Here is a 15,668-nt window from a genome sequence, read left to right on the forward strand (position 1 = left end):
TTAGAGCTCCTTCTAATTGCATCAGCCACCTTTTAATATAAATACAAATAAATGTTTTATGTGTATTTTCTTCTCCAAGAGTTTCTATCGTCAGCTGCTTTCATTTGTATCCATCAAGTCCATAAATTATTCAGCATCTCCCTCTTCTTCTGTACAAAATAATCATTTGGGATTTAAAAGTATTAAACCACCACAAAAAGACTGTTTGACATTGTTATTGCCCTTTTGCTACTATATATTAACAAAATGCAAAGTTTAGAGCAATGTTTTTATAATGTAAAATTCTATGACATTCTTTTTTTTTTAATTTACTGAGCCTCATGGAAAGAATAAACCTAATTTCTTTAAAAGAAATGAAATTTTTTGGACATGCCAATTAGTCCTACTACCATTTCAGAAAAAGTAGTAGCTCACATGTAATCATTCAACAATATCCCTTATATTCAAACTATTTAATATTAAATATCGCGATTTCACAAGGCCCAATTAGAGTCCACTTTAGTTTCTTGTTAGACATAGTAATGAAATTTCACGGGCTCCTACAAGGTGGCAGCCGTACACAGGGCATGTTTTATGCTTAGTAAAAAAATTTTATAATTCCTCAGCTATATATGGTTTGCCTGTAACCTCTCTTCTACATGTAAGCGTGTGATCATTTTGCATTTCTGTTACAGACCAACATAAATGAAGGTAGGGGAACCAAAATGTTTAAAAAACCGTATCTATTTTCATTTTTAAGAAACAATAACCTTTTTTTTTTTTCAAAAAAAGATATTAAGTTACTCCTTTTAAAGTTCAAGTTCCACCATCTTAATATATAAGCATACCTGGATATGAGATTTTTAAAAACCACACATACACACAAGCTCTAGGTAGAGCTGTAATAAACAAATTCCTTTTATAAACAAAAATTTAACTGAAAAGCCACAGTAGATGGGGAAAAAAAAAAAAAAAAAAGAAGCAAGGATATTACTTGGTAAAATCCAGTGACATCTACAATAGTTTTACAGCACATTTAAGCATTCTAAGGTTTTATATCTTCACCTGCCTTCCATTTCTTAGTTGCTCCTTAAAAACGTGCCAATCACAAATACAGGTTCAACCTCAAACTTAGTCTTGATTTTGAGTGCCAGGAAAGGCAAAACAACATTCCAAATTTCTATCTTAATATCATGGCCTTAATTCAAAACTGGTTTTATTTTAAATACAATGCCCATCTAAATGGAAATAAAAAAAAGAAATCCAAGCAGCAACATGTAATTATACAGAGTACTTATTCATACGTAGAAGAGTTCTTTAGGATGATATCTAGAATGTACTTGCTCTATGAGTCTCTTCAATAATTAAATCGACTTAGACTGCCACTACCAAAAGTAAGAGTACTGTATAAGGGGCACACATTTATAATACTGCTAGCCTTAAATGCAGTACAACAAAAGAAAACATATCAAATAGCACATGCGCGTCTTACAGAACTCCCACTGAACTATATCAATGGCTTCTATGCAATGTGCCTTTTCCATAATTGTATTAACAACTACCAAGAAAGGAAAGATGAGATTAAAATCAATGGTACTGAACTGAATTGTTTGAAGCCAGTGCCCCACATGTGGGGAAAAGTGCATTTAGTTCAGCAGCAATACAGCACAGTGTGAAGATATTGTGCTTAGACACAGATATTCCAGAACTGAAAGATGTACAAGGCAAGTCAAGATATAAAACCATAGTACACTGTTAAATAACCTTGAAACATATATATATTGCAGTGTTCAAAGAAAAACATTCATTTTCATTGTACAAGGCTAGGGAGAAATCCTTAAAGTCACCTATTGTAGTTTATGATATAATAAATACATATCTATATAGCATTGTATATACATATATAGAATGTGTGTGTTTATGTGTATCTTCTTTTTTTTTTGCCAAATTATTGTTATTTTTTTGTGTGGATCTGCAACTTTTAGGAAAGAAAACTCCTATGCACTACAAGTTTCTGTTTCCCCCAACTTAAGAAAAGATATTTATACTAGAAAAGGTCTCGATACCCTCCCCCCAACCCAAAGACTCACTTCATATATTTTGCTTTACAACTGATCAGAGAATCACAATTAAAGAAATTCTAGAATTTATGACTGTATCTTTTTACTTTGCTAGTTGTTTCAACAAGCAAATATATTTTAATATTTAACCCAGTTGACACAAATTCTTTAGCAGAGGATATAAACTCTAGATTTGACTGATTAAAACAGAGCAAATCAAAACAACAACCAAAAAAAAAATCCAGTGATTTACTCTGACTGTAAACAATATACAAAATTTAAATCTCAAATTTCAAAATAAGTTAAAGAAAAATTCTACCTTCAGGGCCTAAAATACTATAAGATCTGACAATTGGTAAGGGGAAAATGTATATGAAAAGTTGCAACAAAATTGTTTGCCCATTATTTTTGCTAAGAGAAAGTATATCTAACTATACTACCTCTGCCCCTTAAATTTAATAAATTCATAATTTGTTTGCAAATGTTTTAAGCAAACTGGCATATCATATTACACAACAGAAAAACATCCATCAAGTTCAGCAAAGAAAACTTATATAAGCCTTTTGTACAGAATTAAAAAAAATCTAAATGGCTATGATTCCTCTATTAGCAGAAACACATAATGCAGTCTTTATAAATCTGCCAAATATATCAATATCTACATAAATAGATACAGATATAGATATGAAACATTAATGGCAGTCTATTTTTGAACAGTGTGTGGGACCAGCAGATTTCTATCAGACCATGGCACGATATGGACCCTGCATCTTTAGGAACTGAATGATGAAAGAAGGACCCCCAGCAACAATCTGAGGTGGAAGGTGACTGAGTGGACAGTTCTCAATACTCATGATTGAAAGCTTGCTGCAAAGCGCCAGCTCAAAGGGAAGGCTATGCAGGTTGGGGTTGTCATTCAAATACAGTTCTTCTAGGTTCTCCAGTGTACCTGTTTAAAAAAAAAAAAAATCAATTATTATGTTTTTAAAAACATTAGTTACTACTAAAAAATTCAATGGCATGATGCTACCCTGGGCATCATATACTGAATACACATTTTCTCTTACTTTCTTCTTCTAATTTTAAAACTCTCTACAACCGCAGATCTCAAACTCTGCTATATGTTCAAGTCAACTGGGGAGATTTTGAAAACCCTAATGTCCAGGTCATACTCCACCCAATTCAATCAGAAATCTCTTTCTTTATGGTTGGTTTTCAAGCTTGTAGAGGTTTTTTTGAAAATACACATGCTGTATCTCCAGAGATTCTGTTGGGGACAACTTGGCACATGTATTTTTTTTTAACTCCAGAGGTAAATTTATGGTACAGTTAGTGCTTATAATCACTTTCCTGTTGTAGACAATGTGCTAATGTCTCTTATTAATAAATCTCTCATGTGGAAAGGTTTTTGTTACTTGGTATAAATCTTTCAGTAAGACAGTTATCACATATTTGGCAGTAAGCCAAACATCAATTTATGTAATCTTTTAAAAATTTTTCTTAGACTGTCTTAGGATACTCACACTTTCTAGGCAAATATCTCAAGCAATTGCATGAGGCCAGCTGAATAAATATAGTAGAAATAAAAGTGTGAAGTTGCCTCATGTGTTGCTAATTTTTAAACTTTAAAATTTGTATTATTTGATAGTGGTATGTAGAAGACTAATAAAAATAACAGCTACCAAGTAGTGGATTTGTTTACATTTAATATTTTATTTAACATTCAGAGCAATCTTATGAGAAGTTATTATTATCATCCTTATTTTACAGGCAGGAGACTTGAAATTTAGGAAGTTTCCCTACCTTATCTAAAGCCACAGAGTCAGATTTTGAATTCTCTATTTTATTTCAAAACCATTCTTAACCATTAATCTATAGCGCCTCTGGGACAGCATGGTACAGATGAGAGAACATAATACATAAAATTACTAATTTGGGAGCATTTGAGATCTTGCTTCCTAGCATATGTTGTCAGTTTGGCTCACATGAACTCATAAAAATTCAAAAGAAAAAAATTACTAATTTAAGAACTACTATATGACCTCAATCAATTAACTCTCTTTAAAAAACAAGACTACAACTTGCACTGACTCAAATTCAAGATGGTCATGTTGATTATACAAAATAATGGATATGAAAAGTTAGAAAATTCTGAAGTATTCTTAAACATTATTAATCCTAAAACCTCACAAAGAAATGTTCTTTTGACATAAGACATCACTAATCTAAATAAAACAAGCCTGTGTAACGTTTAAATTTGGAAGAAATGAAAAACAACTCTTTGAAATTAAGGTTAAACACACTGGAAATATAAGTATACTAAAACATTCTCAAATACAATATTAACCCTATGAAGAAACCTAACCAAAACCTAACAGCCACCCAACAAACTAACTATGGGTACTCTATTAAAAAATATATCTTGAGTGCCTTTATAACCTCAGTTGACAAAAACGGTACATCTGTCATGATTATCTGAAATACTGCTTGAATATACAAGAGCAAATTATTAGTAGAGAGTCAATCATCCAAAGGGTTCATACCAATTTCCTCAGGAAGATGAGTAAGTAGGTTCTCTCCAAGGCCTAGATGTGTGAGATTGGTAAGGTGACCAATGCCTCTGGGAAGAGTGGTCAACTGGTTATTTGTCAAGACTAATTTCTAAAAGATCAACAAAATAAAAGATGGTTAAATATACATTTCCTACAACTGATGTAAATTTAAAATAATACATCTACTAAACCAATAAGGTAAATTAACAGCGAAATTAGATTGGATAGGAGAAGAATCACTCAAGTTTTTTTTTCTTCCAAAAATTATCATTTGTTAGGAGACAAAAGCAGATAGGTTACACAAACAAAAAATAATGCTGTAATAGAAATATCTACCCAGTCCAACAATTAGATCAAATTCTTAAGAAAAATGTTCAATTTGTAATACAGCCCCCAAATTTTAATGATATAACTATAAATCCATCAGAATACTGTTTTACCTGTAAATCCTTAAGATAAGCAATTTCATTTGGCAAGGATTCCAATTTGTTCTCCTCTAGATCCAACTCTCTTAACTTCCTAAGGTTTCCAAGACCATGGGGAAGCTTCTTGAGAAGATTGTTTGATAATATTAGAACCTAAAGAGCAATTATTGATAGTGTTAGGCAATTCATGAAATGGAATTACATATTACCATTGCGTGACTTACAATTTATTAAACAATACTAATTTTCTAAATACTGAATATTAAGGGTAATGTTCAATTATATAGTATCATAAAACAGTTAACTTACTATTCTAAAAAAATTACCAGTTATTGGAAATAAAGATTTAAGTCAAAACTAATGTAAGCAAAAGGAAAGAATTTAATTTTAATTAAATTACAGAAAGTATATAAAATTATTAACTACTTGCACGAAGATTCATATAGTTCATGGTATTTTGACATTATAAATGCTCATCTAATAGGAAACCAGTCATTTATTCAAATACCTTACAAACCAGTATTTAAAGGAAGTAACAACTGACTTTTAAACTGCCCATACATATCAATCCAAAGTTATTTTTTGTGGTATATTTATTATAGTGCAATGCATCCTGCAATATACTAAAGAGGGGGGAAAAAGGTTGAAAAAGATAGTGCGGAGAGGGGCATATGATTCAGGCCTACTTTTCCATTCTAATTACCCACTTACTCTTTTATTTACTAGTTAAATAGATTATTTTCTTTGTTGGAAACATGCATATTTCTAACTCCATACATTTAGCCTTACTGTTCTTAATATCTATAATGCCCTCTTCTCATTTCCTTAATTTTTTCTTATAAATTCTTTTCCATGATTAAAGATCCATTTTATAATCATCCTTAGTCAAGTATGATTTCTCCTGCCTCTGAGTCCCTAGAATTTTCATTCTTTTGATGAAAAAGCTTGCTAATAGTAAATACATATTTTTTTAAAATGTCCCCTGTATTCACGTTTTTTAAAAATCTAATTTCTTTTATTCTTTTATTTAATAAGTTGAAGTAGTGTGGTGTAATGGTTGAAAGCATGAGCTTTGAAGCAAAACAGATCTGGGTACAATTCCACTTCGGTTTCTCTTTACTTACGGATGTAATCTGCCCAAGCTCCAGTTTCCTCAGTTGTGAAATGGGGATAATACATAGTATTTTCCTCATAAGGTTGTAGTTAGGATTAAATTTGATAATGCACATAATGCATTTATTATAGTGCCCTGCAAATAGTAAACTCAATAAATGGTAACTGCTATTATTATTTTATTGGTCTTACTGTATCTGTTTATTTTATTGTGGGTAGTATTATTCTGGAGAAAATGAGTTGGCATGAAAAACTAGCCAGAACCTTAGGTAGATATTTCCGTTTAGTGCTCTTTTCATTACTCCCATACCCAGTATTATCACCTTATCCTGTCCCCTCTCCGCACCCCTCCCATTGTATAAGGACGATCTTCTTCAACCTTTTTCCCCCTCTTTAGTATATTGCAGGATGCCTTGCAATATAATAAATATACCACAAAAAATAACTTTGGATTGATATGTATGGGCAGTTTAGAAGTCAGTTGTTACTTCCTTTAAATAATGGTTTGTAAGGTGTTCTGAATGACAGTCTGAGGAATCCATAATCATGCTGATAGACAACAGTGCAGAGTTCTTAAACAATCTAGGGAAAAAATATGTTGTAAAAGATGCTAAGTTTTAGAGACCTTTTATTTCAAAGATACTGATGACACTCAAACCTATCACCTTTCAGTGGGCAAGAGTAATTGAGAAGCAGAGCCCAGATTAAGTCAACACCTCATCATCCTAGCAGGAGTGTATGTTTAAGAGAACTCTGACATTTCTAATTATAATCTTCACCCAGATAGAAACTGCTTGTTTTAACTGGAAACTTTGTAAGTGAGATAACTGTGGAAGGATGGAAGGAGTTCTAATTGCTCTTTTATACTCACCTCAAGAGAAACGAGACCAGACACATCCTCAGGGATCTTTGTGAGCTGATTAGTGGCTAAATTCAATTCTACCATACTGGTCCAAGTTCCAAAATCCAAGGGAAGTGATGTCAATTGATTGTCCTGGCAAAGACAAAAAGAAGCATCTAAAGTATAACCACAAAATCAAAACTCCATATATACCTCCTGATGGAAGGAGAATTCTTAATTAAACAGGAAACCTTATTCCCTTTTTTATGTCAAATACAGAAAGAAAGAAAAGGCAACAAAACTCTAAGCCTCCAAAGTTTTTCATACAGTAATTAGGTTTTTATTTTGAGGTTCAATTGGAAGTTTGATCTTTATGTGATTATCGATATTGGATATGGAAAAATACACCATACAGACCAACACTTGAGATTTCAAAAGTCCCAGTGATAAATGTGATGTTTTCCCCATTGCACAATAATGTACAGAAATCACTGAATAAAAAGTGGATGCTCATGAGCATAACGGAAAAATAAACATCTAATTATAGCCTATAAGGAAACCAGACAAGCTTAGCAATTATAGAGATACTGAGCAATAAAGTACAAGAGGAAAAAAGCCTTAATAAGACAGCAAACTAAATCACTAAAGTATCCACAATTTTACTTTAAAAGTCCGTAAGATGGTGAAAACATTTTGATCATTGAATAATAAAAACAGATGATAAAATAGTGTGATCCTAATTTTGTTTAAAAATTAGATACAGCTATACACAGAAAAAAGTGAAATATATGCCAGTGATTCACTATTTCTTTTTCCTGCTTCCTCATATTCGTATAAACCACATTTTCATTTATATTATAAAACACAATAACAGCTGAACACACTATTATGTGTTGGGGCTACTGGTATTGTGAGGTGACCATCAGTACCCCAGTTGGGTATCAATTATATACGCTAATATGTTCACAGTGATCCTTTGCTACCTCTCATTGGTGGGATTATTTTGTCTTTCTTGTTAATCTGCATTTTCAGATTTTTCTGCAATGTCTTATTTTACACAAAATCATCCGTACAAGAAATCCCAAGAGGCAAACATCTATTTGAAAACCAAGGTTTTCCTTTTTTATAACATTTTAACTTATTACCTATGTATTAGAACATTTAAATTATCTATCCATGCCCAAACTGATAGTTAATAGTATGATAAAATGTTTTCATTAAAAACATTTACTACTGGTGCTTATATGAGGAGGAATATATATCAGGCTTCATTTGATTTCAAGAAAAAGTTTTGTTAAACATTTGTCATGATTTTGAAGAAACATTAAGACAAAGCTCTACGCAAAGCTTTGTTATTTCACTGAAAACAGCAAGCCTTTCCAAGCTAACATTACAATAACATCACATCCATAAAAATGTATAACCAAATGCAGAAATGAATGAACTGTGTTCTAAGACTCTTATTACAAACTTACTATCAGATTAATGATATTACCACTGCTAAATCTCATATAACCAGACTGATTAACAATGAATTTTACACTTGTTTCAGATTATAAGATTATTTTGAATTTCCACTAGTTCACTTATTATATACTTCCAAAGAATTACCATAAAAGATACATATATTTATGAACAAATATAGATAGAATCAAGAAATTACACATTTAGACTGTAGTTTAAAGAACCACAATTATGTTGAAATGGTTCATCAAAGAGAAAAGGATGTATTACAATAAAATAGAAATAACACTATCCCTGGAAGCAGGAAATATAAGTTTCCTGTATTCCTGTTAGCCATGAATTAGTAGCTATGTGGCCAATTTACTCACCACCTTACTAAAAATTAAACCACTGAACAATTCATTTTTCATTTCTTTCCTCCTTTTGCAATAAACTTATTTTTCCTTATTAAAAATGTAAACTCATTCACTGTAAGATTATAGATAAGCAAAAAGAAACTAAAGATACACATAAATAATTCTGATATTCAAAGATAGTATATTTCGGTAAACATTGGCTATATATGCATATAAATCTATAGATATTTAATATATACAAGTAATTAAGCACATTCAAAACAGCTTTTTAAAAACTACATGTGGAAAACAAAATCTCACATGCTTTATCTTTTTCCAACTTAAATTGAGAATATTTCAACTGGCATTTAACATGATTCCAATTTTAATGGCTTCATTGAAGATATACAGGCATACCTCTGAGATATTGTGGGTTTGGTTCCAGACCACAATAAAGCCAAGTATTTCCCGGTGCACATAAAAGTTATGTTTACACCATACTGTAGTCTATTAAGTGTGTTAATAGCATTATGTCTAAAAAGAGATGTACATACTTTAAAAATACTTTAATGCTAAAAAAGTGCTAACCATCATCTGAGCCTATAGAGAGTTGTAACCTTTTTGCTGGTAGAGGGTCTTGACTGGATGCTGATGGCTGCTGACTGATCAAGGTGTTGGTTGCTGAAGGTTGGAGTGGCTGTGGCAATTTCTTAAACATAAGACAACAATGAAGTTTGCCACATCAATTGACTTGTCCTTTCACAATCAATTTCTCTGTCGCATGCGATGCTGTTTGATAGATAGCATTTTACCAACCAAACTTCTTTCAAAACTGGAGTCAATCTTCTCAAATCCTGGTACTGCTTTATCAACTAAGTGTATGTAATATCTTAAATTCTTTGTTGTCATTTCAACAACCTTCACAGCATCTTCACCAGGAGGAGATTCCATCTCAAAAAACCACTTTCTTTGCTCATCCATAAGAGGCTGCTAACTGTATCTCAATAAATCTCAATAAACTCCTCATCCGTTAGTTTAATCATGAGATCACAGAAACTCAGTTACATCTTCAGGCTCCAGTTCTAATTCTAGTTCTCTTGCTATTTCTACCACCTCTGCAGTTACTTCCTCCACTGAAGTCTTGAACCCCTAAGTCATCCATGAGGGTTGAGTCCATGAGAGAATCAACTTCTTCCAAACTCTTGTTAATGTTGATATTTTTTTTTTACCTCTTCCCATGAATCACAAATTTTCTTAATGGTATCTAGAATGGTGACTCCTTTCCAGAAGGTTTCAATTTATTTTGCCCAGATCCATCAGAGGAATCATGATGCATGGCTGTTCCAGGGGCTGCATAATGGATGCTGTGTTAGCAGGCATGGAAACATCAATCTCACTGTACATCTCCATCAGAGCTCTTGAGTGAACAGATGCAGTCAATGAGTGGTAATATTTTAAAAGGTTATCTTTTTTTCTGAGTAGTACGTATCAACAGTGAGCTTAAAATAATCAACACATGGTTATGCTGTAAACAGATGTGCTATCATCCACGCTGTGTCATCCCATTTATAGAGGACACGTAGAGTAGATTTAGCATAATTCTTAAGGACCCTAAGATTTTTGGAACGGTAAATGAGCACTGGCTTCAACATAAAGTCACCAGCTGCATTAGTCCCTAGTAAGAAAGTCAGCCTGTTCTTTGAAGCTTTAAAGCCAGGAATTGACTTTTCCTCTCTACCTATGTAAATCCTAGACGGTGTCTTCTTCTAATATAAGCTGTTTCATCTACATTGAAAATTTGTTATTTAGTGTCGCCACCTTCATGAATTATCCTACTGTGTTTCCCCAAAAATAAGACCTAGCCGGACCATCAGCTCTAAGGCATCTTTTGGAGCAAAAATGAATATAAGACCCGGTCTTATTTTACTATAAGATCTGGTCTTATATAATATAGTATAAGACCAGGTCTTATATTCATTTTTGATCCAAAAGATACCTTAGAGCTGATGGTCTGGCTAGGTCTTATTTTCAGAGAAACATGGTAGATAGATCTTCTGGATAACTTGCTGCAGCTTCTACATGGACAATTGTTATTTTTCCTTGCACTTTTAGGTTATGGAGATGGCGTCATTCCTTAAACCTCATGAACCAACCTCTGCTAGCTTCAGACTTTTCTTCTGTAGCTTCCTCACCTCTGTCAGCCTTTACAGAATTGAAGAGAGTTAGGGTCTTGCTCTGGATTAGCCTTTGGCTTAAAGGAATGTTGTGGCCAGTCTGATCTTCTATCCAGACCACTAAAACTTTCTCCATATCAACAATAAGGCTGTTTCTTTTCTTATCATTCGTATGTTCACTGGAAGAGCGCTTTTAATTTCAAGAATTTTTCCTTTGCATTCACAACTGTTAACTGGTGCAAGTGGCCTAGCTCTCGGCCTGTCTTGGCTTTCGACATGCCTTCCTCACTAAGCTTAATCATTTCTAGCTTTTCATTTAAAGTGAGAGATGTACGGCTGAATCTCAATATTGTTGTGTCTCAGGGAATAGGGAGGCCCGGGGAGAGGGAAAGAGATGGGGGAACAGCAGGTCAGTGGAGCAGTCAGAACACACACAGCAGTCAGAACACACATAGCAGACAGAACATTCAATTTGTCAATTGAGTTCACCATCTTACACGGCTATGATTTGTGGCACCCCAAAACAATTACAATAGTAACATCAAAGATCACTGATTACAGATCACCATAACAAATATAGTAATAATATAAAAGTTTGAAATATTGCAAGAATTATCAAAATGTGACACAGAGACACAAGTGAGCAAATGCTGCTGGGAAAATGTTATCAATAGACTTGCTTGATGCAGGGTTGCCACAAACCTGCAATTTGTAAAAAACCCAGTATCTGCAAAGTGCAATGAAGCACAGCACAATAAAATGAGGTCTGCCTGCAGTACTGTTAAAAAATGAAATCTCTCTTAACATTAATAAGTTGGTACCAATTGAATAGAAAGCTCTGCAATAAGTATCCCTACAACTATGCTTTTATGCACATTCATGGTTATTTCTTTAGGACACATTGCTAAAGGTACGCATGTTTTCAAGATATCTGTTATCTAATACACATTGCCCTGACATATCCTTATCATCAGTGTAGACGCCATCAGCAAGAAACAAGCACCCATTCTCCACACTTGATAGAGAAAACATATTAGAAGTGCTAATAATAATAATTTATTTCCCCTAATATAAACAGAGGCTTACCTTCATATTCAGCTTACTTAATACTTTTGCTCTGGAGAAAATTCCAAATGGGATTTTATTGATTCGATTGTGTTCCATGTTGAGGGAATAGATGGTGGAAAACTGAGACGGACCACCTACTGGATATAACTGGAAGCAATTTCTGGCTAAAGTCAAACTATTCAATTTCACAAGACTTGATAAAAGACTCTGTAAAAAATGAAATAATAGAAGAATTAGAACTGTAATAAGACTTATTCTGTCATGTATAAAACAGCAGTCCCACCTAATTGCTGCCTTGCAGGAATGTGGAGCCAATGTGGTCACATTTTCAGATTTTACAAGAAACAGGAAATTCATTTACTTATATAAAATCTCCTGATTTTTATTCTTTGGCTCAATTTATTTAAAACACTCTATAAAGAAAATATGTCTGTGGGTAAAAGGGGCCTCATGAGTGGCCAATGTGAGACCTCGATAGAGCAGAAATTTCGGTATGGGACAATCCTGGGGCTGAGTCCTTGCTCTGCCACTTTCTGTGTAACCAACCCTTTCCAAGTCCTAGCTAAGTTCCTATCTCTAAATTATTATTAACATAATGCCTGGCACAGAGTAAGTTGTTAATCAGTAACGTAATGGTTCCTTTTAGGAATAATAAGTTCAGAAAATGATAATACTTCCTGATATTGTATTTTTCATATGGTAAAAATTTCATTGCTTTTCCATATGGTAAAATTTCTGAGGAAATATGCATCTGTCAAGTAAGTATTTATTTAGCACATAACCCCATAGCCCCTTAATCCAGCCTCCCACCATGCAACCACGGTGCTAGGTGTTCAGGTATTATAAAAGAATCTCTGCCATTAAGAAGATTAAACCCTATTTAGAGAAATAAAGCACAAAGATAGGAAAAAAAAAATAATATATAACTATATATATTCAATAGTAAATTATATAGAATAGACTCTTGCTATTCAAAGCCTGGTTCAAGCAACAGCAAATGAGTATCCCCTGGGAGCTCGTTGGAAATGCAGAGTGTTAGGCCCCACTGCTACAGACCAAAATGTGAATCTTAAGATTCCCAAGTGATCTGTGTGCTCATTAATGTTTGAGAAACACTGGTATAGGCTATAAAATAGTTTTGAATCCTGGCTCATTTAGTAGCTTGTGACTTTGGCAAGTTATTTTGCTGAACCTTAGTTTATTCATTTGTAAATGATGATGCCTTAATTTTTAGGCTGCAGTGAAGACTTTTCAAAAAAAATAAAATACATACATCGTTTTACAGTACCTAGAATATAATAAGTACTTGAATTTAAGACCTTTCTCTATTTAAATTCAAAGAAAAACAGAAATACTGGAATAACTGGAAAAACAGGAAGGAGGTTAAGAGTGAGCTAGATGCTGAAGGATGAAAAAAAATTAAATATTCAGAAGTAGAAGAAAACACTCTAGATTCAAATAAAAGCCCAAGTGGGGAGAAAACAAGAAGTGTGAAGTATGTGTCTATGTGTGTGCCTACGTGTGTCTGTGTATTTTAAACAATGTTCAAATTCCAGTTGTCCACCATGAGGAAATTGAAGACTCAGTACCAGAGGTGTCAGTTGATTTGCAAGGCCAGCTGAAGGAATGAAGTAACTATATAATTAAAGGTACAATTATACAGCGAATTGAAACTTGTTCTTTATACTGAATGTTAAGAAGCTACTTAACATTTGTCTGCTGGTGTACAGACAAAAGGAAGAGCACGGAAAAGGAGGATGAAAAAACTTCGCATGGCAATCAATTCATAAAAAATGTCTGTATCCTGCTTTACTGAAAAAAAAAGGCGTTTTATTGAGTCTCATGGCAAAGATGTTATTATTATAGCTGCCTTACTTTACTGAATTGACATTCTTCTATTAAAAAATGTTAATACCTGAGGATATTTTTAAAAGGGGCAACAAGAAGGCAGCTCCCCAACCTTTCATGCTTAGGTCATATTGTGAATCTTTGGGGCTGTTTATTAGTGTTTTACAGTCAGACACATCTCGGTTCCCATCTTACTAGATCTTCTACTTTATCAGTTTTTGTGACCTTTGGTGAATGAATTAGATAATCAATGTATCTCTCATCATATTCCCCCCAAAATATTTAAGGCAATAAATTTTGGCCAAAAACATAACTTCTCTTAAGTCTTATTTCCCTACCTATTTGATAAGAATACTCCAATAATTAGTAGGATTATAGTGAAGATTTAAATGAGGTAATATGTATAGAGCTCCCAACCTTATGCCTTGAGCACATGTGCTTAAATTTATTAAGTTCCTTTTCCTTATGTGTATATGTCTACGTTAAAACTAGTCCATTTTCAAAGTCTTCAAATGAAAAAATATATAGTCATTCTGTCAGCTCCGATTTCAGCAATATAATGAGCTCCAACTGAAAATCACTTTACTGATTTTTCTTGCTTAACCCAGCTTGAATGTCTAGAGTAAGTGCTGTCTAATGGATTTTATTGTTTTCCTTATTGCACTTGTTATAAATGCAGATAATTAGACATCTGCATTAAGAAAATGCTCTTCCAAAGCACATGCACTACCTTTAAATAAGACTTAATGCTTTCTCATATTTGGACAAGACCAAATATGAGATAGCTTCTCTACCTGAAAACAGGTCAGTTTAAACACACACATACACACACTCACACACACTCACACACACTCGCACACAACTCACACATACACACACACTCATATACACTCACATGCACACACACTTACATGCACACACACTCACACTCACACACACACTCATACACATGCACACAAAGCCCTTTTCCACAGCCAGAGAGAACTGTCTTTTTTATTATTTCTCTTATGAAAAATAAATCCTGTCTTATTTAACTCACAACATATTATATATATAAATGTACTTATCACAATGTCTGTATCCTAAGAGGTACCCAATAATTATTAGTTTCCTTTCACTGACAGTAAGACTGGATATATAAATATATTTTAAAATTTCTAACTTTGTGAAGTTTGATATGCACCCAGTCTTTATATCTAGGCATAATGACATTGTAAAATCGGTCAATCTTACTTAAGCTCACAAATCACACCCTAAAAACATCCCAACAAGGTCTAATTAATGTGTTAATTGTTTGCCTTATTCTGGGTATGAATCACTTTTAGAAGTGGGGATGATGACATTAAACAGTAGAACCTCACCCATTTTGATCATTCTAAATTACTACCATCACAGAAAGGCAAAAATCCACACAGTCTAGTTGTCAGGGCTCTGTCTACAATCTGTGGATTCTATTCCTCATCCCATTTAAACTGCGACTAACAGTGCTCTCTGCCACAAGTGAGATACTGTCATACAGTTTTAGTGAACTGGTTCAACCTAGAAACTACAATCCTGGGAAACTCATTTTTGTATTCTGACCTAGCTATTTTCTGAAACCCCAAACACCCAGATTGATAGGAGTCAAATTAATAGGTGCTATTTTATTTCTGTATAAGAAATAAAGAGCCAAATCAATTGAATAAATTTATTTTATGAACTAATTGCTACAGACCAATAGTTTCATCTACTCAAATTGTTCTTTATAAATCAAAAGCATAAATCTGAAAAACATTCATCCAAAGCACCTTTATTCTCAATTCAAACATA

At 33.3% G+C, this 15,668-nt stretch overlaps 1 protein-coding gene across 5 annotated transcripts in view; it reads right to left on the bottom strand.

Annotated features, from left to right (window-relative positions):
• Positions 1-867: 867 nt before the first annotated feature.
• Positions 868-15,668, bottom strand: part of SHOC2 (SHOC2 leucine rich repeat scaffold protein) — a 69,035-nt gene continuing 54,234 nt past the window's right edge. For all 5 annotated transcript variants that reach the window (XM_074339070.1, XM_019725120.2, XM_074339071.1 and 2 more), the window contains exons 5-9: positions 12,030-12,218; positions 7,001-7,123; positions 5,032-5,169; positions 4,583-4,700; positions 868-2,988 (exon numbers count right to left, since the gene is read on the bottom strand). In XM_074339070.1, coding sequence (XP_074195171.1) covers positions 2,780-2,988; positions 4,583-4,700; positions 5,032-5,169; positions 7,001-7,123; positions 12,030-12,218 — 777 coding nt within the window. In that variant the 3' untranslated portion in view covers positions 868-2,779. The remainder of the gene's footprint in view (positions 2,989-4,582; positions 4,701-5,031; positions 5,170-7,000; positions 7,124-12,029; positions 12,219-15,668) is intronic.

This window comes from Rhinolophus sinicus, linkage group LG07 (assembly GCF_036562045.2).
Source record: "Rhinolophus sinicus isolate RSC01 linkage group LG07, ASM3656204v1, whole genome shotgun sequence".
In the NCBI taxonomy this organism is placed as follows: domain Eukaryota; kingdom Metazoa; phylum Chordata; class Mammalia; order Chiroptera; family Rhinolophidae; genus Rhinolophus; species Rhinolophus sinicus.